Source organism: Cataglyphis hispanica, chromosome 19 (assembly GCF_021464435.1).
Source record: "Cataglyphis hispanica isolate Lineage 1 chromosome 19, ULB_Chis1_1.0, whole genome shotgun sequence".
In the NCBI taxonomy this organism is placed as follows: Eukaryota; Metazoa; Arthropoda; class Insecta; order Hymenoptera; family Formicidae; genus Cataglyphis; species Cataglyphis hispanica.
Window position 1 is genome coordinate 920,030 of NC_065972.1, and position 24,843 is coordinate 944,872.

Consider the following 24,843-nt stretch of genomic DNA (forward strand, 5'->3'; position numbering starts at 1 on the left):
CCCGTCTGTCACCGTTCTCGCTAGCAGCAAGATGGCGGCCGATAAGTGGCCGACTGACTGGCCCACTCGATCCTATCCCACTGGCCCCTTCTCCCGCTCGCTCTATTTCGTTTACTTCTCTCTCTCAGTTCGTGATCGCCAGCTCGTTTCCGAGGAGGCCGAGAACGAGAGCGGAGCGAAACCCAACGCGACGAACGCGATGGCCTATCTGCGGAGAAACTACGCTCTACGAGCGATTAGATCGCGCGCAATCGATGATGAGCTGTGAGATGTGTGTGAGTGTATATGTGTTGTATGTGTGATATGTATTCATCTAATATATAAGCCTACTTATGTACACGGTATAGAACGAGAGTCGGCGCGCGCTCTTTTTCCTCGGAAACGAAATTGAATAGGAACGCGCTCGCGAGAATGGACTTTGCTGTCTCATCCGGGTTAATATCTGTCTCGCGCTTTGGATTTTTACATGTCACTCTGGCAATTTATTTCTAGAAGAATCCAGCGACCGCGTTGATGAATGGAAAAAAAAATATATATATATATATATATATATATATATATATATATATATATATATGTCTTTTATCAAAGAATTAGTATCTTTTTTTTCTGGAATTGTAATTTTAAAAAATTGATTTAAAAAATATATCGATGAAGAAAAAAACTTATTGGTATGAGATTATGATGTATTCGAATCTTGTAACAAAAAAATTACCTAAACATTTCCTGATCTTGCAGATATTTTTGTTTAAAATTCCAGGTTTCTTGCATATTCCTTTACCTTGCCATTCGATATACATTTTGTTCAGAGTGCAAAATAAATTTTTCAATGTGATATAATATAATATATATCAATATCATCAATTACATTCATATATCTATTCGTTAAGTAAGAAAATAGCATTTGACCAATCAACAAAAAAAAAAGTTACTATTTATCATATAAATGCACTGATTGGTCATCGAAGAAGGAATTATTAGAATTTACTAAAAATTTACTGCAACAGCAGCCAATCAGTATGTCCGAAAAAAATATCACTTGTCAAGTGAAATATTGTCCACAGGCTACTTTACTTCGACGAGTAGATCTACGAACGTAACTCTAAATTTCGATATTTCGATTTGTTTTGATTTTTCGATGTTAGCGCAACAGATCCCGAAGTAGTCAATGCAGATATGGAACTTTTAATTAACTTTATTAATTCAAAAATTTATTTAAAAAACTGTAACCATAACATTAATTAATTTTTAATATTTTAATATAAAAAACGATATATCGAATATGTTACAGTTACATTATAACTTAAACTAAATAGAAAACTTATAAAAAAATTATTGATATTTACAAATATGGTTGCCAGCCACAGTAGACCCGACATAAATTTGCGGGGTCTCGTGCCTCCTGCAATAATCTTTCGACTTGTCCCGGAATGCTGGATACTAAACCATCCTCCGTTCCTCGTAGTTTTTGTTCAATTCTCAAAAGAGCTCTCTTGGCGATTTTATTAGTCTCTACGGATGCTAAAAAGCAAATAAAAATTAATAATGAATTGAAATGGCGATTATTATATCCCATTGATTCAAATTAGAATAATCTAATATTTCTAAAGAATAAAAAAATTGTATGTATCAGAAAATCATTGGTCAGTCGTTCGTGAACATCCTCCTATATATTTTTAGAAGAATTGAGACACCTTTTGCTTAGCGAACAATTTACATATGTGATATTCTACATTTATTATATAAATTAAAAGCGACAATAATCGTTAAAATGTTATAATAGTATAATAATCGAGATGTTTTAAATTCAGAGCTCAAAATAATATTAATAATAGCGTCATCTTTTTCAGATAATTTTTCTGAATTGAGGGACTTAAATTTTCTGATTGTATTTAATGGACCAGTATATATTTGTCTCGCTTAATTTCCTTTACCTCGCCCGCTGTTCTCCGAATAATTTTTTACGACGTCACTCTGCATCTTGCACGCCTTCTCTGGTGTAATGGCCCACGTGAAAAGCGGATCGTACAATAGGACTTGAAGAAGGGTAATGATAATTTGCCTCTGATCGCGCAGCATCGTCATGGTCACTTCGCAACTGCGTCTCATGGTCCCCTCGATACCGGAAGCACCCATGGCAACCTCGATGTCCCTGGTTAATCTACGATAGAGCAAATATATGCTGATTTAAAATCGAATGAAGATGAGATATAAAGTCTAATTCTTCGAATCCGCTGTACCTGAAAGGAATGGTCTCGGGAAGGGGTAGAACCTTGCCTTGCTCGAAAGCTACGCCAAAGTCGATGTGCACCACCTCGGCGGTGCGCTCGTCGATGAGAATATTACTCAAATGTCTGTCGCCGAGGCCCAGAATGTAACCCGCGATGGACGTGGTGGCAACGCTGCGCGTATATGTGAGTGTCCTCTCGACCCAAGTTTCAGGCGATCGATATTTCTCTTCGAAAAAGTGATGGAACGCCGGCCGCATGCGTTTGCAACACTCGAGGAAAACCTTTAACTTTATCTGGATAAGATCATAATACAAAAAAAGAAAGTTTTAAGAACAAAATCACAGAATGAGCTAGAATTTTAATTAAAACACAAAGAATCTTAACGTTCCAAAAATGGGTATCACTTGCCTCATTCGACTCTTGCGCGACGTCCTTCATTTTATTTCTGGCCGCTTCCGCAGTCAAATCACGTGGATAATATCTCCTGTGTATACCATTCGGATTGCCCAGTAAGGTTGCCGTAATAGGAACCGTGTTGTCGCACCACTCCAGCACGCCTGATCTCTGCGTCAGCGGCACCACTTTATACGTTCTGATACGCAAATTTCGCCGTTTCGTCTCTTTGCAAGTACGTAACAGTGTGTTTATCACAGTGAACACCTGTTGCATCACCGCATCCTGCCGTAGGTCGTCCTTGCCTTTGACCAACTGTCGGCGCTGTATGCCGTCAGTGCCGACACAGATGACTTTCTTAGGCGCGGTCACGCCGCCAACAAATTCACAGGTCTCTTGATACATCTTTATGCCGACTACGTTGTCATAATTACCTGATGGTCTCACGAGTAAAGTCAGAGTCGGCAGAAGAACGTTGTCCAAGTTTTTAATCTGAAGAAAATAATCGATCAATCAATCAGATTTTGAAAATCGCAATTTACACGAATGTTTTCTCAAAGCTACCTTGGATATTGATTGATCTCGTGGTATCGAATAACATTTTCTGGTAGAGCACTTGCCCTTGGGTTGCCAGTAAGCGAGATTCAACAATGCCCGCGATAGAATCTCCATCTCTTTGACGATTTCGTGTACGGGTGATTCGGCCAATCGCTTGAGGAGCTTCTTGGCGCCCAGCACGCGACGTTCCTCCTGTGTAACTGTGGTTTCCGGATCGCTGTGTAAATTCTTAAGCGCCAGCACCACGGGCAACGTGTGATACGGATGTTCTAGAGCGCATCGCTCGAGGATTTTGAAAATCCGTGTGGAAAAACTCCGCGGGTTCCTAAGATCGTTACTCACATGGGCGGCCAATTGCGGCACTAGTGGCACGAATTTAAAGGATGGCACATTGTCTAATTCGTCCAGTAGTACCTCGTTCACTTCGTTATCGAGCATGTTGTCCAACCAAAGTGCCACCAGTCGAAAGATGAGCAGATTATGCTCCTCGCTGCTGCACAACGTTTTCAGGTAATACTTTAAAGCCTGTGCGAGATAGTTACGCCTTTCTTGCTCAATATTCTTTAGCTCAGCCGCGTCGTTTGTCGATTGTTTCTGGCTGATTATCACGGCACGCTTGATATCCTGATTCTTTATCTGCGCCTGATCTAAGACTTTAGCTTCATTGCTACGAGCGTATTCCTTTAATGACTCGTATATTGGAGAGTTCATGTATGCGCTGATTTGCTCATACTGCGCGTCAGCAAAGCGCGCCAGCGCAACCTAAAAAAGATAATGAAAGGCGTGTATATATAAAGTACGCAATACTTAATTAATTTAATAAACTGAAAAACTGGATAAAAAATTACTTTTTACACGCAATTTTTTAATTAATAAAAATCATTTTTTTGTATACACTTGTTTTCTTACTTGCGTTTCATATAAATCTTTAACTACATCAGGCGTCTGCTCATTGATAGCTTCGCTGATCTTGATGGATTCCAGATAATATTTCTGTATTACTGCCTGCGGATTCTCTGATTTGGTTTCAGCCATCCAGTCGCCATAAATTCGCAGAGCTTTGGCTTTCAGACTCGGCTTCGGATTCCTCTTCTCGATCAGATTGCGTAGCAGACGGCGTGCAATGACCTGGTCGTGTTTCATCCACGCCAGGAGCGATTCTTGATAGAGATGTTGATTCTCTAAATCCGTAGAAAGGTTTTGTTGGGTCGCTAGCGTGCCTAATGCTCGGGTGGCCACTTGAAAGTTGTCCTGACTCATCGCGACTTCCGCCAAGTCCAGGCAAGTAGCACAGAACGCTTCTCGTATGTTCGTGTCCGTCCACAGGGATTCCCGGATGCGAAACATGATGATACGCTGCCATAAAATTGGTTCCACATAGTCGAACTGACCTGTCAAGCTGATCTCGTGTGCATTCCAGCGTTGCAATATCTCTAAATATTCCTCCTGTGACGAATCGGCCGCTGAATTCAATTGTTCAATTTCGCGCAATAACCTCAGCTGCGATAATTTCTTATTGATGATTCGACTGCTCTCTAGACTGATCATTCGCAATCCGCGAATTACACTTAAACGAGCGCGCTCGATTGCCCGTTCCGTACCTCGTCGGTCGTTTTCATGAAGGCATTTCAGCGCGTCATAATGGTGTACGTGAAATGTGTTCTCCAAAGATTCAAATCGCAAATGCTGCGATTGAAAGTCGTTTTGATTAGTGGTGGCTACGGAATCGTTTACCAACAGATCCCAATTGCCGAGTCTCCACGCGCACTCGTAACTATTAAATATATTTTCGTTACATATTTACAGATATAACCGCATTTCCTCTTGCATCAAAAATTTTTATATAATTATTACATATAATCTCACCTTAACTTTTCATCTAGACAGTTGCCCAGAAATTGCCATTGGAGATACAGCAATCCCGAACACTGTAACGCGTTTGCCATTTCCATTCTGGAGTTTGTCAGTGATAAGTGATTGCCATTGTGCGACAACTCAATGTCCTGTGCGAGCATGACTTTGTCCCAACAATTGGTACGAGCATAGTACTGCACTCGAGAGTCCTGATTAAGCAAATGCGATGATCCGGCGCCACTCATAGCATCCGGATCGCTGATATTTAGGTAAGTGTCCAGCATAATGTCTTGCAGCACCCGGCCGACCGATGGCTGGTGTTCGTAGATGTAATCAATTCTAGGATCACTACTAAAATCCGGATAGTCTGACGAGATCGACTGGCAGGCGAGCTGCGCGAATAGCAGAGCCGTATAATACGCGGAGCATTTGTGCGCAGCTCTGGCCAAATTGACATAATCGAGTGCCAAAGTCGTGCCGTCCGGCAGCTGCGCCCGCACATGATTCACCACGTCTAGCATGCAGCGTACGATTTTTTGGTCGCAACCACCGCTTTTCGATGTCGATGATGCAACAGTTTCCGCCTCGTGATTGATCGCAAAGTGTTGTCTAGTAATTATATAGTTGGATTTAATAATTAATTTCAATCGGTATTAAATTTAATTTATATCGTTAGTGATAATACCTGAAGAATTGATTGACGCAGTCACACATGACACCGATAAATTTGCCGTTTCGATAAATGACAAGATATATGATTCTCGGCAGAATCAACTCGCAAAACTTGACACTGAATTGACAGACTGGCAGAAAGCTCTCTAGATAAGAGTCGGTGAAGCATTCGGCGATGCCACAGGTTAACTTGACGATCCATTCAGCGTAATTCTCGTTGTCCTGAACAGTCCACAATGGATTTTCCGAATTCATAACACTGCGAAATTTCGCAGTGTTTACATTAAAGGAAGTCTGAGTAACGTAACCTCCATGAATAAATGGTCGAATGTAATCAATCTTCAGAGGCACGGACTCTTCGAGGATGTTCGACAAGTTCCTTGTGTACTCGAAGTCCGAGTACAGTTTATGGCCGAAGGAAGTCGATAGCACCGCGTAAAGGGCGTCGGCACTTGCCTTAAATTAAAATTTATTTCAAATTTCAGTTTAATTTATCTTTAAAGGATCCTGATTATAAATTTAAAAGAAAGAATTGATAAAATGATAAAATATTTGCATCTGATTTTTTATCTTAGATTTTTCGTCACAATCTCGTACAGATTTAATTGCAATAACAACTTAAGATAATATGGAATGATAACTTCAATATAAAGATATAAAAACCTTGCGAAGTTCCACCGTGTATTCCACGAGAAAATTCGTTAACATCGCGACGGACCGATAAGTCAAAATCTCTATCGCATAGGTTGCTTCCTGGACGAGACTTCCCGCCGGTCGCAGAGCCACAGTGGAATCCGTCGGGCCCAGTTCGCCGAGACATTTGGCGACTTCCATCGATACACGCGAATTAGACGATTCTGTCAGCTTGGCGAGTCTGAGGAATACATTTTCGAGAATACTTTGCAAAGCGCAGATAGTTGGAAAATGAATTAGTTAGTACAATAAAGTAAAAAAAAATGAATAGTTCGGGTGAACTGCCTACTTACTTGAATATTAGTCGATGCAGGATACTGGCACCGTCTTCGGGATATGGCCTTTCCAACTTTCGATGCAGCTCCCTCAACTCCATTTTCCTTGTCGACAGCTGTTGCGTGAGATTCACGAGATCCTCCAATGTACACTCGGCGTTTTCTTCACTTATGGCGTCTAAGAAACGCGCCAGTTCGTCTTCGAGGCATAGCGCAGTTCTGTACTTTTCTGATCTGACGGCATTGCGAGCTTCCCTCACATCTTGAAAAATTGTGTGGTTTGGGAATGAACTGAGCTTCGCGATAGCTTTTCGCAGAAAGTCTTTTTGCTCCACCACAAGAAACTTGAGTAACCTTGCAGCGATTTGGCTAACGTTGCTCGTGTTTGATTGCGCCAAGTCAATCAGATTTGCTACAACGAATCTAAGAACGTCCCGCACCTCCACGGCTCTCGCAGGTAGCGCTTGTGTTAGAAAAATATCCATAAACGTGCAGCATGCCGTGGTGAGTGTCTCGTCATCATTTTCTCTGGTCATATGCAACAGGCTGTAGCACACGTCACGGATCAGAAATAAGGCAATTTCATCAAAAACAGGTTCTGCGAAGTCGCGTGTCAGTCGCAAGCAGAGATACGCATATTGATACAACCGCTTTAGTTTGTTTTCGCGGGAGTGTGACAAATGTACGGCGCTCGCAAAATGTAACAGCATTCTCTGTAGCATCGCCGGTTGCTCGACTAGTGTGCGCGTCAATGTCTTTCCCGTCGCTGGCAGAAGATCAGACGACTCTAGATAATCGAAGCAGAGATCTAATGTAGCTCGCGTGAAATGCGGCGGATCCATCGCTGGGAAACGCACGTCCGATATCGAAAAAATGCGCTCGAAGTCGTCCTCGTCGTGCAGCCTCTGTATTAGTTCCACTAAAACGTCTTGCAGACGAGAGTAAAATAATCGACTAAAATCGGACGTACGTGCAAACTCGTCTGTGTTATTCGTCAGCTTTTGCATCATCTCATCAGCATCGTTAGAAATTGCGCGCGATATTAACCACGCAAAGCAAGATGGGAAGACATCCTCGAAGACTTTTTCGAATGCTACACCGGCATAATCCGTGCAGAAAGATATGGCTTCGACGAGACCCGAAGTGCGCAGCACAATCGGAACTATGTGATTAACATTTTTTCGAAAGAATTCGTCCACAGTCTCGCATCCTGTTAATATAATAATAGTCTTTAATTTAGTCGAGTTCAGATAAAAAAATCAATCATTCTTTAAATCTAAGTCTTTAATTATATCAGGTATCAGATACTGAAAATTTTTATAATATAGTTAGAAATAGAAGGTCAACACCGAATGGTGCACGTGAAGAACCCTGGAAGTAATATGTTAGCAAGGCTTCTCCATATCCTGCACTATGGAACTATAAAAAGAGGTTTTTTTAATGGATGCGAATCTCACACAGTCCCGCTGAACGGCCAGCGGAATAGCTATAACGCATTTCTCTCCATTTGGGAAAAAAAGAAGTATAGTCAGGAATACATTAAAATTTGAATTAATCAGTAAATAAAATTTTCATACTGTTATATATTAACGTCGTAAAATGATCTGTCCTTACCTGCGAGAACCCACGGAAATCTTTGCAACGGGTATTGCGCGTCTTCGAGCCAGGATGTCAGTAGATAGTTCAAGTTATCCTCGACGAGTGATACGTGCGTCGTTGTATGCCGCGCCGCTGACGAGAGAACCTTTTGCACTATCCGCATGTCCACTTTTCTCTCTATCGACAGTCGAAGCATAGCATACAAGGCGCGACCCTGTAGAACACCGCTGGCACAAACAATAGAAGCCAGCGCAATCAATGCGCTGGCCGTTCTGGTTTCTCTCTCATCCAGTTGTTGACTCTCTTCCAGACTGTTGCTATTCCGAGTAAAAATAAATTAAGATTTACGGCAATTATAATTTTAATAAATTAAATTTTAATTAACTAGATTATATCCTAAATTTATGAATTTAAATCATTCTAGAATATAATTGTTATAAAGGCAATTTTTTCCATCTAATTTATTTTAACATCAAGTATATTTTATATATTTATTTTAATGTTCATACTTTTGTGGATTAGAACCTGATTGTTGGGCTTCATCGAGAAGATTAAACGCAGTTTCCTCCACCTTGATGCACATTCTCTCCTTCCACTTGTGCCCAACATTCTTAAGGGATAGAAGCTCCTGTAGACATCGCACAGCCTGCGAACGCAGTACGAAAAGCGTATCGCCGATGTAGTCGAGAACGCTGTCTAGCAATGTTACGATGCTGTTGTCAGAAACATCGTCATGGTTCCACGAGAAGCTTGGATCGATCCGCACGCAGTTACAAACGCACTTCATGTAATCCGCATGTACAAGAACGCCATAATTTCGTTTACACATTTGTTTGTGGAATTGCGCGAGGATATGAACAATCGTCTTCGGAGAATAAACGTATTTGATCGCGTATTCGAAGAAATACGGCAGCAGGTTTAACAGTCGGCGCAAAGACTGCTCGTACCTGGGATTTTTCTGGCAGACCTTCAACACAAGATCCAACGGCGCGTCCGCATACTCGCGGTGAATCTCGTCCCGATCACGCCCAGCGAGCGATTCCAGGATCGTTAATGATATCCAATAATCTATATAATTCGTAAAATCCTGTTGCATGGTAAGCAAATTACGCATCATCTTCGTCTGCAGCAAGGATTTGTTGCAGTCCGCGTCGATGCGCAGAGCGCAAAAGGATGCCAAAGCTTCTACAACCTGAAGACGGATCGCATCCTCACGTCGGAGACTCGTCAAAGACGGATTTGATGTCTCTGAACTGGAACTCTTGTGCCTCTTCTGAAAAGTGAAGTCGTTCATTAAAATTGAAACAAATTAATTTCTTTATACAGTACTGTACAGAATTCTTGTTTTAAATACTTGAAAAGTGTCATGTTCCTTGTGATAATCGCTTTTACGGCAATTGGTATCGAGATTTAGGAGATCGAATATATTTTTCAACATATCCACGGTAGACGCGGAGACTATTATCTTTGCTACGTCTGCATCATAGGTCGTCTTATACAGCACATTCAATGCCCTAGTCACGCTCAACAAGTACGTATACTTGCATGCATATCTGTAAATATTTAACGTAAAATATTTCAAATAAAAAGGATCAAAACTCAAGTTTTTTGTATGTATAATTAATTACAATATAATAACTGTCAAAATTAACAAATACCAAAAATATCAAAGATTTCAGATCTTTTCAATGTTTTGAAAGAAAAAAAGGAAAGAAACGACTAATTGTTTCATTAAAATTCCAATAAACTTTTCGTACCTGCTCCAGTCGATTCTTGCTAGAATTTCGAAGCTATTCTTCAGGTGCTTCTCCATCATATCAAATAGTGGATCAATAGTATCCTCCTTTGCAATAATACCTAGCTGCTTCAGACTGGACAGCGATCTTGCTAGGAACGCTATCTTCATCAACACGACCTGAATCTCAATTGTATTTTTTGTTTCATCGTTGGAATCTTCATCTTGAAGAATGTCATGCAATCGTTTCTTCAAAAAATTGAATGCTTCCTGCACATAGGAGACGGGACTTCCATCTGTGGCCACCAGCCTGAAATCCCGTTTATCACGCTCATCCTTCGACTTTGCCGAAAATTCTATTTCGAATTTTAAAGACGCGTGACAGAGTCGTGGAAGATCCGTTGAACAGATGTCCTGATGCGATACAAAGACGGGTTCGCGCAATTTCTCGCATTTCTGCGAAGGCTTCCTGATATTTTGTCTGCAACGTGAACTCAGAACAAGATCCACCAATAAAGTGCAGATGTTCTCGATGGTTTTATCGGACAATCGCATCACTAGCTTTTGCCATGACACATTTAGTAGCCACTCCAGGAGACGCGTCCTGTCGCAGATCGGCGCAGTCGATGGCGATGGATTCAACATTGACGTAAATGCGTTTTGCGGCAGAGAAACACGTTCGCATAACCATCGTAGCGTGCATACGCTGTTCGGCGACCAACGGATTGTTTTTGTCAAATACAATCTAAGAAGAGCATTTGCATTGGGCATCTTGTTGTGCATTATAAAACAACGGATCAGTGAATGACCCGACTCTTCATTCTGATTTGTTCCTAGAGACCTACAACAAGTCTTAATGTAATTATATATATGAAATTAACATTAGGAGGTAGCTTTTTGCAAAAAATAATTAAAATATTTGATAATTTTTAGTTGATTTAATTAAAATTTTTCAACTTTCTAATCTTCAATTAATTTACATATGCACCTGAGTAGCATATCCCAGATCTTGCTCCAATGAATTGTGGTATCCTGCACTTCCTTTTCATTAGACATCTCGTTTTCCATGAGTACACTGGCAAAATTGTACAAATTATCCATGATGAGTTCGTCTCGAGACTGAGCGAGTTCCGTTAAGCGTTGCAGCAAAGGTGCGAAATCTTGTGGTTTCAGACATTGCGGGTATTTCCTCAATATTTCCTCAAGAATTCTCAGCAAAGGCCATACTTCTTCGGGACTGCTTTCTGTTACTAGATCGATGACGCTCTCCATCTTACTCATTGTTCGCCTGCGTTTAGCCGGTTGAGAATAAGTGTCGTCGAGAGAATTTGCATCAACAGAGGCAGCGAGATTAATCGAATTGTCCATTACTTGTTTCACGACTGCAAAAAATACATAATATATATATTTATATAATTATTTTATTAATAATATTTTAAAATATTTAATATTATAATATTATATTATTATTTTGTAATTAAAATTATTTAATTATTTAATAATATTTAATAACATATTATATTTTATTTAAATATTTTATTCAAAGACAAGTCTTTCAAATGACAGAAAACTCGCATATTATTGACACAATTCACAATTTCAAAAGTTTATATATTTACAAAATAATTAATTATTTTATTAAAATCATACAGTAGTGTGTTTTGTAAGATAATTGACTTTTCATGAAATACAGTTCAGGAATGTGCATTGTACTCTTTTCAAAAAATTTTAACTCTCAACATACGATTTCTAGATTAAATGTTTAAAAAAAAAAATAAACGTTAAATATCTGCATTAGATTAGTATAATATGCAATATAAAACAGTACCTTCGCTGGCAAACTCGATGAAACTGCGCCACTGCATGTCCAATTTGCAATTTTCTTGTACAAGCTGGCACATGCTGCGTAACAAATCCCTCCACTTGTTATAGGCGTACATGCCATCGTCGTTCCCGCTACCATTTAGATGAATCTGCAGGAAGATTAGTAGCAATTTGTACTTTCCCTCGGAGCCATTCAAATGTAAAATATCCATCGATATGCTTTCACTGAATTTACAAAGCGCGATTCTCGATTCCGTCGCGATTTGTGTGCATACACTGCTACTGAGTCTGTAGAAGGATTCCGCCAATTGTTCATCGTTATTTACATTTTCGAAGACCTCCTCTGAACAACATAAAGTAATTGTATTATTAGCTCTTTACTTTAGAAAGTAAAGATATCGATTTTATTTCTATATTTTCAGAAAATATGATAAAGTTTTAACATACCCAGGAACAGCAATAAATTCTTCACATGAGAAATTAAATTTGTGTGCAAGAAGGAATGATCTACAATCATTTGTAGCGCGTCTAACACAATATGCTTCTTGAGATGTGCCTTTTTGTATAACTGCCTGCAAACTATCAGCAAATCCCTCCATTGTTCTGCTGTAATGTTATTATGATTGGTACTCTTGGGCAATACATATTTCACCAGTATTGCTAGATATGTGTCCTGATAATGTATATAGATTGTGGAATTCAATATCTGCAGTATTATACAAACTATGTCGTTGGCATTTAGAAGTTCAACGGATCTTTCATTAGATCGACGAATTGTATCAATCACTAAACTACAGAGAGCCTGTCTCTCATTGTTTTTGGCAGTTGTTTCTTTACTGGGCTTCTCTGCTTCCTTTTTTTATTATTTAAACATAACATAAATTAGTAAAACAATAAACAAATAATAAATACATGATAAAAAAAAAAAATATTTTAGAGATTTCAACATGCAATTCTTCTTACACTCAGAATTAGTTTGTGAGCTGTATGCATAATACAGAGCCAAGTAACACTTCCTGGTGATTTTTTTTCCGTATTTTCGTGTATTTCATTAAGAACATCATCATTTCGATACAAATCCAATAGCTCAGTGACACATTTCTAAAAATTAGAAAAAATAAATTCAAAAAAATGCTGAAAGAAAATAAGCATTTTTAAGATACAGTAATGCAATTGAACTTGAATCTTTGATTAAATTCCAATTACTTTTTAAAATACTATAATTTTTTTAAAACAAAGACAAGTTTGATTGGAATACATAATATATATCAAAGTGTTTAAAAATTAAGCAGATGATTTTGCATGAGTTTTTTGCAGATTGTCAACTGGATGAACGTAAGTTTTAAATGAATATAGATTGTTACTGTTTGGAAGTAGGTGTTTTAAGACAAAAATTGAAAAAAAAATTATGTATATATTAAACTAAAAATATATTTATTTTCACAAAATAAACTGGATTTCTATGGTATCACAATATAAAAAAAAATAATACTATTAATTATATCGCTATCAATTTCTCTTTGTCAGTAAGTGATGACAAGCGATAATTAATGCATGGTATTACCTTTTTGTCGCTCAATTTCGAACTATTGGCTAGCTTTAAAACATTATAGATTCTCTCCGATATTCGCGACATTTTCGCGTCTTCTCCGATCTCTTCGCGTAGAGTTTATAAACATCAAGTTTTGATGTGTCAACTGTAAAAAAGGAAATATAACCGCACTAGAAACTTATAGAATAAATTTCACACAAAAGTCTAACGATGTTTGATCATGTTTCAAGGTTTGATCACCCCGAAAAATGCCGCCAAATGCCGTAGCATTTAAGTGAAATAACCATAGACTATCGGCAGATAATCAAACGCGTATGAAATTATTTTTAAGGTCCCTAAAAGTTTTTCTAGGAACTCTAGAGATATTCAGTACGCAACGTTATCTATAAAAATTTTTCCAATAAACAACATAATCATGACACACGACCAATCAGAACAAAAAGAGTAAAGATTTCTTCATTCTGATTGGTCAATGCAATGCTTCAAACCATCTCTAATCTAATCTTTTGGACTGCAAGGTATTCCTCATCTAGTTACATATAAGGATTAGAGGTGCCATCCTGCCATCAGATCGTGGAGATTTTTGACGTATTTTTCTCCATACCGCATATTTGCATCGCAGCTCGCATGGATAAAGGCCATTGCACGTTAAAAAATTTTAGCTATAATCGTAAAGCCGTAAATAAATCAACCAATCACAGTTCAAACATTCTTATTATGTTTAGAATGTTTGATTGTGATTGGTCAATTTTTTTACGGCATTATGATTACGATTAAAATTTTTTAACGTGCAATGGCCTTAAGTGCGGACAGCTGATTGCCTTCATATAGGTTGCGTTCCGTTTCACGCATAGAGCGCATAGATTGCCTGAAAATCTATAGTTCACGTAACATATATTATAGATTTCCAAGCGATCTATGCGCTCTTTGCGTGAAACGGAACGCATCCATAGACACGTGTTTCAATGCGACACAAGAACGCTTCTTAGAGCTCGTAAGGACTTGAAAAAATTTGTTATCATCTTATACAAAATAATTATAATTATTAATACTGTTTACATTATAATACGTAAAGTGTATGAAGATATTAAATAATCGCTGTCGTGTGTAATGAACAGAAGTTCAAAAAAAGATTCATTAACGTGAAGCACATGATACCGGATTTCTAAAAACATCCATCAAGAATACTCGTTTACTTTCGTTTAGTAATATGAAGTATCTATTCTGTCCGTATTGCGCCAATCTTCTCCAATTCCAGGAAGACCCGACAGGCAATCGGTTCGCTTGTCGCACATGTCCTTTCATCTATAAGATAAAAAACGTGTTCAGCTCGCGTACTTATTTCAACGAAAAGCTGGCGGAGACGGTCATCGTCAACAAACAGACCGCGTGGGAGGGAGTAGATTCGACGGACGAGCGTTGCCCCAAGTGTTCACATCCACGCGCGTACTTCAGGCAATTGCAGACAAGATCCGCGGATGAGGGTATGACCTTGTTCTACAGATGTTGCGATCATTCGTGTGCTCACACTTGGCGAGTCAATACGTAAATCAGCAGGTAATATTAAATTCTGCAATTCCTTCCTTCTATGTAAGTTCTTTGTACTGTTTTAATAGCTTTTTTTTTTCCATAGAGGCAAGCAATTCAAAGCATTCGAGGTATCATGAGTCCCAGGTCAATGGGCCCTATGAAAGTCAACATGAACAAGGCCAAGAACGAACTGAAGCTAATCGGACCGCAGGAGAAGCACTGGTTCTGCAGTGGCGACCGAAGCGTCGCGATGGCGGCGCAGTTGCTGCTGCAGGGTAAGGTGATCGCTATTCCGACCGATACGATATATGGTCTTGCTGGCATGGCCCTTAACCCGCACGCTGTCCAGCGACTGTATGAGATCAAGCGGCGGGATGGAAGCAAGCCACTGGCGATTTGTCTTAGCAATGTCAAAGAGATTGGCATATGGGGAATTCTGGACGACATGCCATCTCGTATGTTGGAGTGTCTGCTTCCTGGGCCTTACACGATATGCCTGCGACGCACGACCGCTCTTCCACAAACATTCAATCCTGGTCTAGAAACTGTAGGGATTCGCGTGCCCGACAACAAGTTTGTGCGCAGCGTTGCGCAGATTGTTGGTCCACTGGCACTTACCAGTGCCAACATTAGTAACGAACCGAGCAATCTACATCCGGACGAATTTCGCGCGCTATGGCCTGAACTCGATGGTATTTTCCACGAGCAGTTCAACCAAAAAAAGCAACTGGATCGCCGACGAATTGGCTCCACCGTGGTGGATCTATCGAGGCCAGGTTATTATAGAATTGTGCGCCATGGTATTGCAGCGAATAACATAGTTGGTACGTTGAACAAGTACAAACTGAAGAAAATTACAGATAATATGTGCACCTCGTGAGTAATGTAAAAGGCCATTAATTATTATATTTAACCATTGTATAATGTTTATAAAAAATACAATAAAAAAAATTATTTTATCTCATTATTTCTAGCACGCATTTAAAAGGTTTGTTTTTACATTGTAAATATAAAATCATTGTAATTCATTAGTTAATTCCATCCAAAAAACTCAAGATAATCTCAGCTTTTTAATGAAAGAAATAGTTTTGAAATTTAAATTATTTTAATTTTTCTATTAAGAACAAAATTGTATATATAGTATTTTGAATTTTTTTTTTCATCATTAATATCAAAAATAATGCATTGTTTGTGATATACAGGTTCTGTTCTGAAAAAAGATTATTTTAAGATTTTATCACAATTTATTTTCAGTCTGAAAACATTTTATAATCTTCCCTATAAAATGTCATTAAATAATTCTAAGCATTTATTTGAATTTATTTAGTAATTATTTTTTAGGTTTTTATTTTTAAAGTAGTCATTAAAATATATTTACTATATTTAAATAGAAAATTTATTTTCTTCTATCTGTGATGAAACTAGTGATTGTAAAATGAGTTTAAAGACAAATAAATGTTTATCGATGAACATTCTTCCTGTGAAGAATAGATTCTTGCCTGGATATAAATTTCTTTTAACACTCTGTGCACACACAAATATACACACACACATGCATAGATATCCTTGATCGTATGTATTCTTCTCACAATTCTTATATCGTGAATTAATTCATTCAACTACACATATAGAAACACAGCCACGCTCGATGCTGAATCCTTTCCTGTCACAGAGGGGGGATCCAAGCAAATATATTCTTAAAAATAGTATTAGTGTAATAAATAAATATTTAGCGCTTTACTATGACCGCCTCGTTGTCCTTATCAGGTTATGTCCTTAACTGGCCACGCGCATTTTAATTACAAATGATCACTAGGCAGAATGAGAACGTTTGCTTAATCAGCTTTACGTGATAAACTTTTTAGGCTCTCGCGAAAGTTGCGTTGGCTCTTTTAATCGATTTTCGATAATACGAGGACAGAAGCATGCGAGTGTCTGGGGATTAAAAAAAGAAGAGAAATTTTATTGAAATCATTGACGAATTATTCACCAGTGATTTCAATGTGATCCCGGAGAGTTCTCGAAATTTAATTTCTTGAAAAAGCCAATCTCAGACACTCGTACATGTATCAGACTTTATTTATGAACAATATTAAAATTTTTTAAGAATTTAAAAGAAACAAAAAGTTTCGGAATCTCTTTCTCGAAATATTATAGAAAATCTCGATGTAATCAAGATTCTAATAAATATATAAGAATCCTTAAGACAGCCTAAAAATTGAAGAGTATCAAAGGATTAGTATATTCAAAATTTCCCAAATTTGAGAAGCAAGTCTCTCATGATTCGAAAGGTCAGAGAGTTTTCTGTAATTTGCAACACATGCAAGAATTTAAAAGCCAGGAGAACTTTCACAAGATCCTGATGTACTTTCTCTCTCTCTTCTCCCTTTCTCTGATGCTTATTAATTATTTAATAATATAATAAAATCAGTCTAATCTTCCTTTGTAGAAAACATCCCTGACGACGATAAGTTTTTCTTCGCGTCGGTGATAACGTTCGTTCTGAAAATACCTAGCAAGCTGCTTCTCAGACGAGTGTATATCTCTTTGCGCACGGTCGCGGTAAACTTAGTGACCAGGCAGCCGATCGCCGCTGTGGCGAAGATCAGGTTGTACAGAAGCACAAGTTTGAAATTACCGAGCCACTCGATGCGTCCAAAGTCACCCAGCAAATCGAAGTTTGTCATTCCTGAGAAAAGCACGAACGAAAGGAAATGAGGTACATAATAAAAAGTAAAATTTTATTATCTAATTGGTTTCTTAATTCGCGCAAAATCTTTCTTGATTCTCTCAATCATTTATAACTTACAAAATATAATACGCGGCGATTGAGATCTTAGAATAATGGAATCATATCGATGGCGTGCATATGTTACCTAGTATCCGCGATAACAGCGGTAACGCCGAACTGAGCACGAGCAAGAGGCCACAGTTCGCGATGAGATGGGTGAGCGGTGTGGAACGAAGTCTGGGTTGAACTCTTTTTACACCCGGTAGAGCGTATAAGCCGACTGCGCTAGTCACGGCTAAGTAAAGGATCACTGCTACTTCAATGGTCGCGCCGATGGGTCCGAGCTTAGACAGAGAGCTAATGCCGAGCGTAAATTGCTAATGAAATAAAAACAGAATTCAATTGATTAATCTTGGAATAAATTTATAATTTCCATATTAATTGATAGAAAAAATGCTTTAGCAACGATAAACTTCAATCCATTAATTATTTGAAATTTTATTGCTTTTTACTATAGAATTCTTGATTCTCTTAGAATTTTTCTCTGGGATTTGCGATGAGATTCAAAAACTTATACGAAAGAAAATGTCTGTACAAACCCTCGTGCTCAATGGCAGTGCTTTGATTCCTATCAGTAATTCCAATGTATTTTGCACCGCCAGTAGAGCCGTAGCAGTAGATAAAACGAGCAATGCTAACATCGCCACCGGGTAAAGCAACGTGCGCCGAACCCACCAGGTCCTCCGCTGTTGATCCAGCAGTTGCCGTCGCCTCTGGATGTCGTTCAGTCGTTCAGAGAGACCCTTTTGCAAAGCACCATTCCTCAGACACAGAAGACCCGGACTCACTCTTAATAGAGGTTCATCCTCCTCCTCCTGCATCGATGAGGTGCAACTCGCCGATGACGACATCGGCACCGGTGATACGTATGATTTCCCCGTCGCTTTCACATGCTGCAATCTAAACTAACGTTGTTACATATGCTACTATTATCATAAAAATTATAAATTTTAACGCGTAATCTATAAAAGAAGCGGGAGAAAAGCGCTCACCTTCTGCGAATACAATCTTCTTCTAATTTATACGCAAAGAACTCCTCGTCCAGGTTCTTCAGAAACTGGGGTTTAACGAGAAACGATCCCACCACGCCAAATAGTCGTACAAATCCCACTGGAGTGCATACTAAGAACATAGAATATAACGGACTTTAGCGAACTTTCGAAAAATATTAACATATTATAGATTATCGCATGTTGGATCTCTCCCTTTGTCGTGTAAGTACAGTAATGTTATTCGAAAACCTGCGATACTTACATAATAACATCACTACACCAACAAACGAGACGCAGGAGTACAGAAAAGGTAAATAGTAACTCCATAAATCTATAAAGATTGGATTCTATTAGCATATTCTTATTTGAATTTTATGCCTCCTTAGTATTCTCGTATTGGATCTATGTATATACTTACTGAGCAACGTGTGTAAACTCGAATTTTGATCATCTAACAGAGATGATAGGACGTAAGTCATTCCTAGTACAAGAGTGCCCAGAAGACAGAGAACTGTTGCTGTCTCGTATACTCTTGCCATCACGCCCTACGATCAGAAATAATTATAAAAAAGGACACGACTTCACAAACGTTTCAACATTCTATCTTACCTTCTTATGGCCTTCGAAACCCTCTGACTCCGTGAAGAGATAGGCGAAAGGCAGAAATACGAAGAGCGATAGGTTCGAAAACAAAAACACATGGTTCCATAAACCTGCCGACGATAAATATATTTTGTTACAATATGATGTGTACACGGAAATACAAACAAAGAATCTAATGTATTTATTTGGAATTCTTCGTTGATATTATTTTTATCAATCAAATATTACTAAGATATTATAAATGTATTTCTTTTCTAATTGATACATTATCTTGAATTGTGATCCGATTTACATAAACATAAACAATTATTCTACCTATTTTTCTCTTAAGTAATGTCTTACAAATCTTTTTAATTAATTAGTAAATTCAACCTATGATATCGCGCAGATTCTCACCTTGAATGAGGGAACTGTTAAGCCACTTGACATAGTAGCTGTTCGGATAGAGAATGAGCACTTCATTGCTGGCGATAGACACCGGAAGTAGGAGGGTCGCGCCGATGGAGACCGCCAGGGCGACCGTGCACAACCAGAGACTGATCCTATATACGGTGGCTTCATCCTCGTCCACCGATAGATAATCATCGCGATCCCGGCGTCTGAAGCGTGCGATCAGTGCGTAACTCGAGATGTACAACAGCAAAAAAAGAAGCAAAAATATCTGCAAAAGACATATTATCAATCATGTTAACAATATTGTACACGTATCATACGTTACATCAAATTTTTTAATATCTATAATAAATATATACAAAGGTCCAAACGTTCCGGTCAGACTTTGAGATTTTATGAATTTTTAATAATTTTTTAAATAATTTTATTAATATTTTTTAAATAATTTTAGGAAATTTAATTCTGAATAAAAAATTTCCTATAATTATGGATCGAAAAATGCTTGCTTAAAAAGTTAGCGTCCAAAACCTCTAAAATCACGGTTATTTTATATATTTTTACAAATATCAGAGAAAGTGAGCTTTTTTAACAAAAAGTACGCAAGCAAAAGTTGTAGGGAATTAAATTATCTTCTAAATGAGATCAAAATGATTGTAACACGATTCACAGGTTTTAAGATAAATTCAGTTTCAAATGTACAAAAATTTTTTTTTCAGCAATGGTAGAGCTTTTTAAAAAGATAATTATCTCGGTCCGAATTGTTTGAACCTTCCATATATAATATAATATATAATATTAAAAAATGTATATATTATTGATATTTAAATATTAATTATTTTTTATTAATTTATTGACACTAGTTTATTTATTTAAATATTTTGATTTTAAATATATGATATTGAATTATATGATATTTAAATAAAATATGATATATATATATATATATATATATATATATATATATATGTAATTGATATTTTAATTATTTATGTATCATAATTATTATTCAATATCATATATATATATATATATATATATATATATATATATATATATATATATGTGTGTGTGTAATTAATATTTTAATTATTTATGTATCATAATTATTATTCAATATCAAGAAAGAAATGTATCTTATTATAAATTAGATGCGCGGTTTTGTAATCAAATGACTGAAAATGATTATATTACGTCATAAGAAGATAAGCTGATAAAATTTCCAGATATTCTTGATATTTTGCATTTGATAAAATTCTTGAGAGACATCGCAATGACATTGTATGTAAATAATATTGAATACTATTAACGCCGACTGAATGTTAGAGGAATGCTTACAACGCAAAAAAAAATACAAAAATGTGTCGTAAATGAAGCCTTATTATACGTACAAATTAAACTTAATACCTCTCTATCGGTTTTTCGCTAATATCATTGTAATTCTTTAAATATCGTTCAGCAAAATTTGCGATATGATTAGTCAGCATTACTAAAAATATTATTAAGTGGGACAATAAATATTGATTTCTCAATTTGTTTTTCTCGAGGAGAAACAACAGTATTTCCGATTTGATTAAATATTTTAATTTTGATTATTTCGCCTTTTTTGCGGACTATTGAAAACTTTAATTTTAAAATGTTTTTAAATGTTAGATTTTTTCTAAAAATATTTTTGGCTGTTCTAGAGATTTTATATATCTATGCATATATTTTTATATCGTACAATATAATGTGTGTGATTTTTTATATTAATAATAATTTTTTAGTAGTATATTATAATTTTCTAATTTTCTCTCTTTGATCGATGTAATAAAGAATCTACGTTGTTTCTTCACGAGGTCACACTTGGGGCGATAAATGAAATAAACGACTCCCATGCAACTGAATCGTTGGATCTATTACTGCGTAGTGTTGCGCGTTTTAATTTATTAATCTGCTTATATTCCGATCGATATTCTCTCTCACTCCCTCAGCATTCGTTCATTTATTTATTTATTCACCTCTTCGTTTGTACTACGTTTGTTTATCTACGGCGCATATATGTATTACGTTGTTTATTACATTGTCACTATATTAATACGATATATACATTGTAATTGACGTATTAATTCGCCCGGGGATGGATGTAATAATCGAGCGCGTATAATTACGAACAAATAGAACACGAATGTGTGACATTTTCGTGGTTGGCAAAAGCTATTCGTCGAGAGCTGAGAATAGGACAGATGAAAGCAAGACAAAGGCGAGCTTTCGCGAGAACAATGCACTTACAAAGAAGCTCCGCCCATATAATATTTATATTTATTTTATAATAAACAATGCAAGAACAACAAATACTAAAAATACAACAAAATCATATTAAGTATGTAAAGTTAAATAAAGTAAGTTAACTAATAGTTATAGAATATTCTTCATTTGCAAAATAAGGATATTGAGTTCCAAATGATAGAAGAAATAAAAGAGAAGATACATGTTTTATGATTACCGTTATCATACTCGTGTCATTTTTGATCATTGACCCGTTGAAAGTCTACCGAGCGTTACGTTTCGCGATTCCGAGAGTGTGTTCTATCTTTATTCGCACTTCTCGTATTATTACGATCGAACGGGATCTTTACGCGCAAATTTTCTTCTTCTTCCTCTTTAAGAAGGAAAACTGAACGGATCAGTCACGTCAAAAGTTAATAAATTTAATGCATTTCAATATATTCATAAATTTGACATTCCGCAAAGCACATCTTTAAGAATATTTAGAATCTTTTAGAATCTTTTAAAATATAAAATTAATTTATGAATTAAAGTTGCTCAGTAAAATATAATTTTAATTGTCAAATTCATGAATTTCGAAATGTATTAGATTTATTAACTTTTGACACAGCTGATATCCATTCAGTTTCTCCTTAATTTTATATCTCGTGTTCTTTCAAGATTCTTTTTTTATTCAAGTGTAATATGATATGTTTTATCGCTTTTTTCGTATTAATATAATAAATTCAGAAGAATGTGCACGAAAAACGAGAAAAAGTCAGCTGCTAAGAGTATGTTTATTCCAATTATAGGATAAATGCATATCTCATAATCGTGATTGCAGTATCTCATCATAAAGATAACTGGCAAAACCGCAATAATTAAATTTGTCTTATCCGGTAATATTACTCTTCCGTCGTTTCTCCTATTTAAATCGAAAGCGGAAATTCTCTAGAGGCGCGGTTTCCGATAGCTTCAAGTTCATTTTCCGACCCCAATTAATTTGTCATTTAACTTGCATGATAACTTAATGTAACTAATATCGAAATTTCTAACGATATAATTATCTATATAATCATCCGTATATTTATTATATTATATAATTATCTATTTAGTACATTAGAAATTTTAGAAATCTCGCTATCGATCATTCTGCAAGTTAATTATCAGAGAGAAAATTTAAAAAAATTTTTTTTTGACGTCCCAACAAAATTCCATAAAAATTCCTTGATTTTTTCAACTTGAAAAAAAAAAACCTTGAAAATTGCAATTCTTCCAGAGAGAAGACATTCTGGTTAATCAACTTGGAGTTTAGTCAAGAAGTGATTTTCAAACTCTTTTTTTCTCTTCTCTTTTAAGTCGCATATTTTCTACCTCTCGACCGGTTTCTCATCGCGAGAAATTCGCAAAACGAAGACGTCGAAGACAACGACAAAAAGGAACGCGCTTCCTACACGTGTTTCGAAAGTCGCGACTGCGTCTGCGAAACGCATGTTGCGTTCACTTGGATAAACGCACTTGCACGAGGCGTCGTTCGTGATTTTTGAAATTCAATAAAATTCTATAAAATTTCCCTGATTTTTCCAAGTACAAAAGAAATCTCTGCTTTCCCATGTCTTTTCAGAAAATATAGACACCCTGAAAACTGTTCGTTTGCGAGATTGGAACAAAATTTAAATAAATTTCTATCATTTACGAAACGTTCTATCATTTACAAAACGCAAAAATAGAGAGACAAGGAGAAAAAAGAACTTCATCTCTCTCAAAATATTGCATCGTACTCTGTTTTTAAAGCCCGTACTCTGTTTTTAAGCCCGAATTAAAATTTCGATCACACACAAGAGACGTAAAATACACCCACATTTTTTTTTATCGATCGAAAACGAGAAAAGGAACGTTAAAATAAATAAATAAAGATAGCCTTGTGTTTGTCAATTCACGTTGACAACGCTGTCGACAACGCTGTCGAACGGATGCTAAACGAATTTATTGCTCATCGTGGCGCGATAAAGCTTATTTTCGTAATTGGGTAATTATAACGGCGAGCAAATTCGGTCTCGTCCGTATCGAAAATTCTTCCATTATTCCATTTCCCTAACGTTCAACCTTGCGTGCGAGGACTATATCGAGCTTATATGCATATAATTAATTGTATAATTTGAATAATTCTGCTGTTAAAAAAAATGGACGTAATGAACGTAATGAAATATTCTCTTTACGAAGAGATTTGTCAGAGAATATAATCCGTTAATTAGGCGACACACACGTTATGCTCCGAAAGTCTCCGATCGTTTGTACGAAGGACATCCGCGACCGCAGGTTTCTATTCTACTTTTATAAGCGCAGGAATATGTCAATGAGATATTTGTCTCTGAGGAGAGATGTTATACTCACTATATTCTCCCGCACGGTGTTGTGAAACAACTGTTCCCTGAGGTCAGCGTCATCTTCCATCTTCACCTGTTTGTCAGCATATAGTCTCGATCGACCAGGGGCAACGACAACATTTTACTGTCTCGCACGGTTTCGCGGCAACATACCCCGAGGAAACGTCAACATCGAGGGTATAACACGTTCGTGGCTCGTGACGTGTCTCTGCCTAACGTCGAGCTGTGTTTACGAGGCGGTAGGCATGGCTCCTCGTCCGTCAACCGTCAATGTCGACCGCGACTAATCGACCAACCAACTGTCACCATGGCCGCTTATGTACTGTTTAATATCACTCGATGAATTCCGGATGAATTACAGAGAAGTTTCTGCTACCTTGCGTCGGCGCTGCAAGAATAAGATTTAAGAAGAGATTTCCTTTTCTTTCGTAAGAAAAATCTATGGCAAGGCGATAATTTACTAGGGACAAAAATGTTACTAGAAATTGGGATTATTCATAGACTATATACATTATAC

The 24,843-nt window shown here is 37.0% G+C and overlaps 3 protein-coding genes across 4 annotated transcripts; 1 reads left to right on the forward strand and 2 right to left on the reverse strand.

The window, feature by feature from the left end:
* Positions 1–20: 20 nt before the first annotated feature.
* On the reverse strand, positions 21–13,614 carry LOC126856786 (serine-protein kinase ATM). 2 transcript variants are annotated; one of them, XM_050605637.1, is made up of 20 exons: positions 13,399–13,614; positions 12,798–12,935; positions 12,282–12,687; positions 11,839–12,177; positions 10,999–11,392; positions 10,033–10,851; positions 9,630–9,828; positions 8,785–9,548; positions 8,291–8,592; positions 6,695–7,886; positions 6,372–6,582; positions 5,722–6,164; positions 5,049–5,645; positions 4,092–4,956; positions 3,189–3,944; positions 2,640–3,116; positions 2,241–2,524; positions 1,935–2,161; positions 1,347–1,521; positions 21–219 (listed from the first exon to the last, which is right to left on the reverse strand). In XM_050605637.1, exons 1-20 carry the CDS (start codon positions 13,468–13,470, stop codon positions 21–23), a joined length of 8,859 nt encoding a protein of 2,952 aa, XP_050461594.1. In that variant the 5' UTR covers positions 13,471–13,614. The 2 variants fall into 2 exon arrangements, with proteins under 2 accessions (XP_050461594.1, XP_050461595.1); XM_050605638.1 differs by having other exon boundaries at positions 77–226.
* Positions 13,615–14,739: 1,125 nt separating this feature from the next.
* LOC126856570 (threonylcarbamoyl-AMP synthase) lies at positions 14,740–15,883 on the forward strand. Its single transcript, XM_050605189.1, has 2 exons — positions 14,740–14,943; positions 15,020–15,883. Exons 1-2 carry the CDS (start codon positions 14,890–14,892, stop codon positions 15,794–15,796), a joined length of 831 nt encoding a protein of 276 aa, XP_050461146.1. The 5' UTR covers positions 14,740–14,889; the 3' UTR covers positions 15,797–15,883.
* Positions 15,884–16,289: 406 nt separating this feature from the next.
* On the reverse strand, positions 16,290–24,714 carry LOC126856563 (protein Lilipod). The gene is made up of 9 exons (XM_050605176.1): positions 24,334–24,714; positions 19,699–19,963; positions 19,309–19,412; positions 19,118–19,244; positions 18,962–19,030; positions 18,700–18,829; positions 18,247–18,607; positions 17,793–18,024; positions 16,290–17,605 (listed from the first exon to the last, which is right to left on the reverse strand). The coding sequence occupies exons 1-9, from the start codon at positions 24,391–24,393 to the stop codon at positions 17,349–17,351; spliced, it is 1,605 nt and encodes a 534-aa protein (XP_050461133.1). The 5' UTR covers positions 24,394–24,714; the 3' UTR covers positions 16,290–17,348.
* Positions 24,715–24,843: the final 129 nt, after the last annotated feature.

Excerpts from the sequence above, each read along its gene's own strand:
- LOC126856786 (XM_050605637.1), bottom strand. The coding sequence starts at position 13,470 with ATGTCGCGAATATCGGAGAGAATCTATAATGTTTTAAAGCTAGCCAAT. Across the intron at positions 12,936-13,398 it reads CGAAATTGAGCGACAAAAAG|AAATGTGTCACTGAGCTATT; the intron begins GTAATACCATGC and ends TCTAATTTTTAG. Across the intron at positions 6,165-6,371 it reads ACACGGTGGAACTTCGCAAG|GCAAGTGCCGACGCCCTTTA; the intron begins GTTTTTATATCT and ends TTTTAATTTAAG.
- LOC126856570 (XM_050605189.1), top strand. The coding sequence starts at position 14,890 with ATGTTGCGATCATTCGTGTGCTCACACTTGGCGAGTCAATACGTAAAT. Across the intron at positions 14,944-15,019 it reads GTCAATACGTAAATCAGCAG|AGGCAAGCAATTCAAAGCAT; the intron begins GTAATATTAAAT and ends TTTTTTCCATAG.
- LOC126856563 (XM_050605176.1), bottom strand. The coding sequence starts at position 24,393 with ATGGAAGATGACGCTGACCTCAGGGAACAGTTGTTTCACAACACCGTG. Across the intron at positions 19,245-19,308 it reads GTTTCGAAGGCCATAAGAAG|GGCGTGATGGCAAGAGTATA; the intron begins GTAAGATAGAAT and ends TTCTGATCGTAG. Across the intron at positions 18,025-18,246 it reads CACTGCCATTGAGCACGAGG|CAATTTACGCTCGGCATTAG; the intron begins GTTTGTACAGAC and ends TTATTTCATTAG.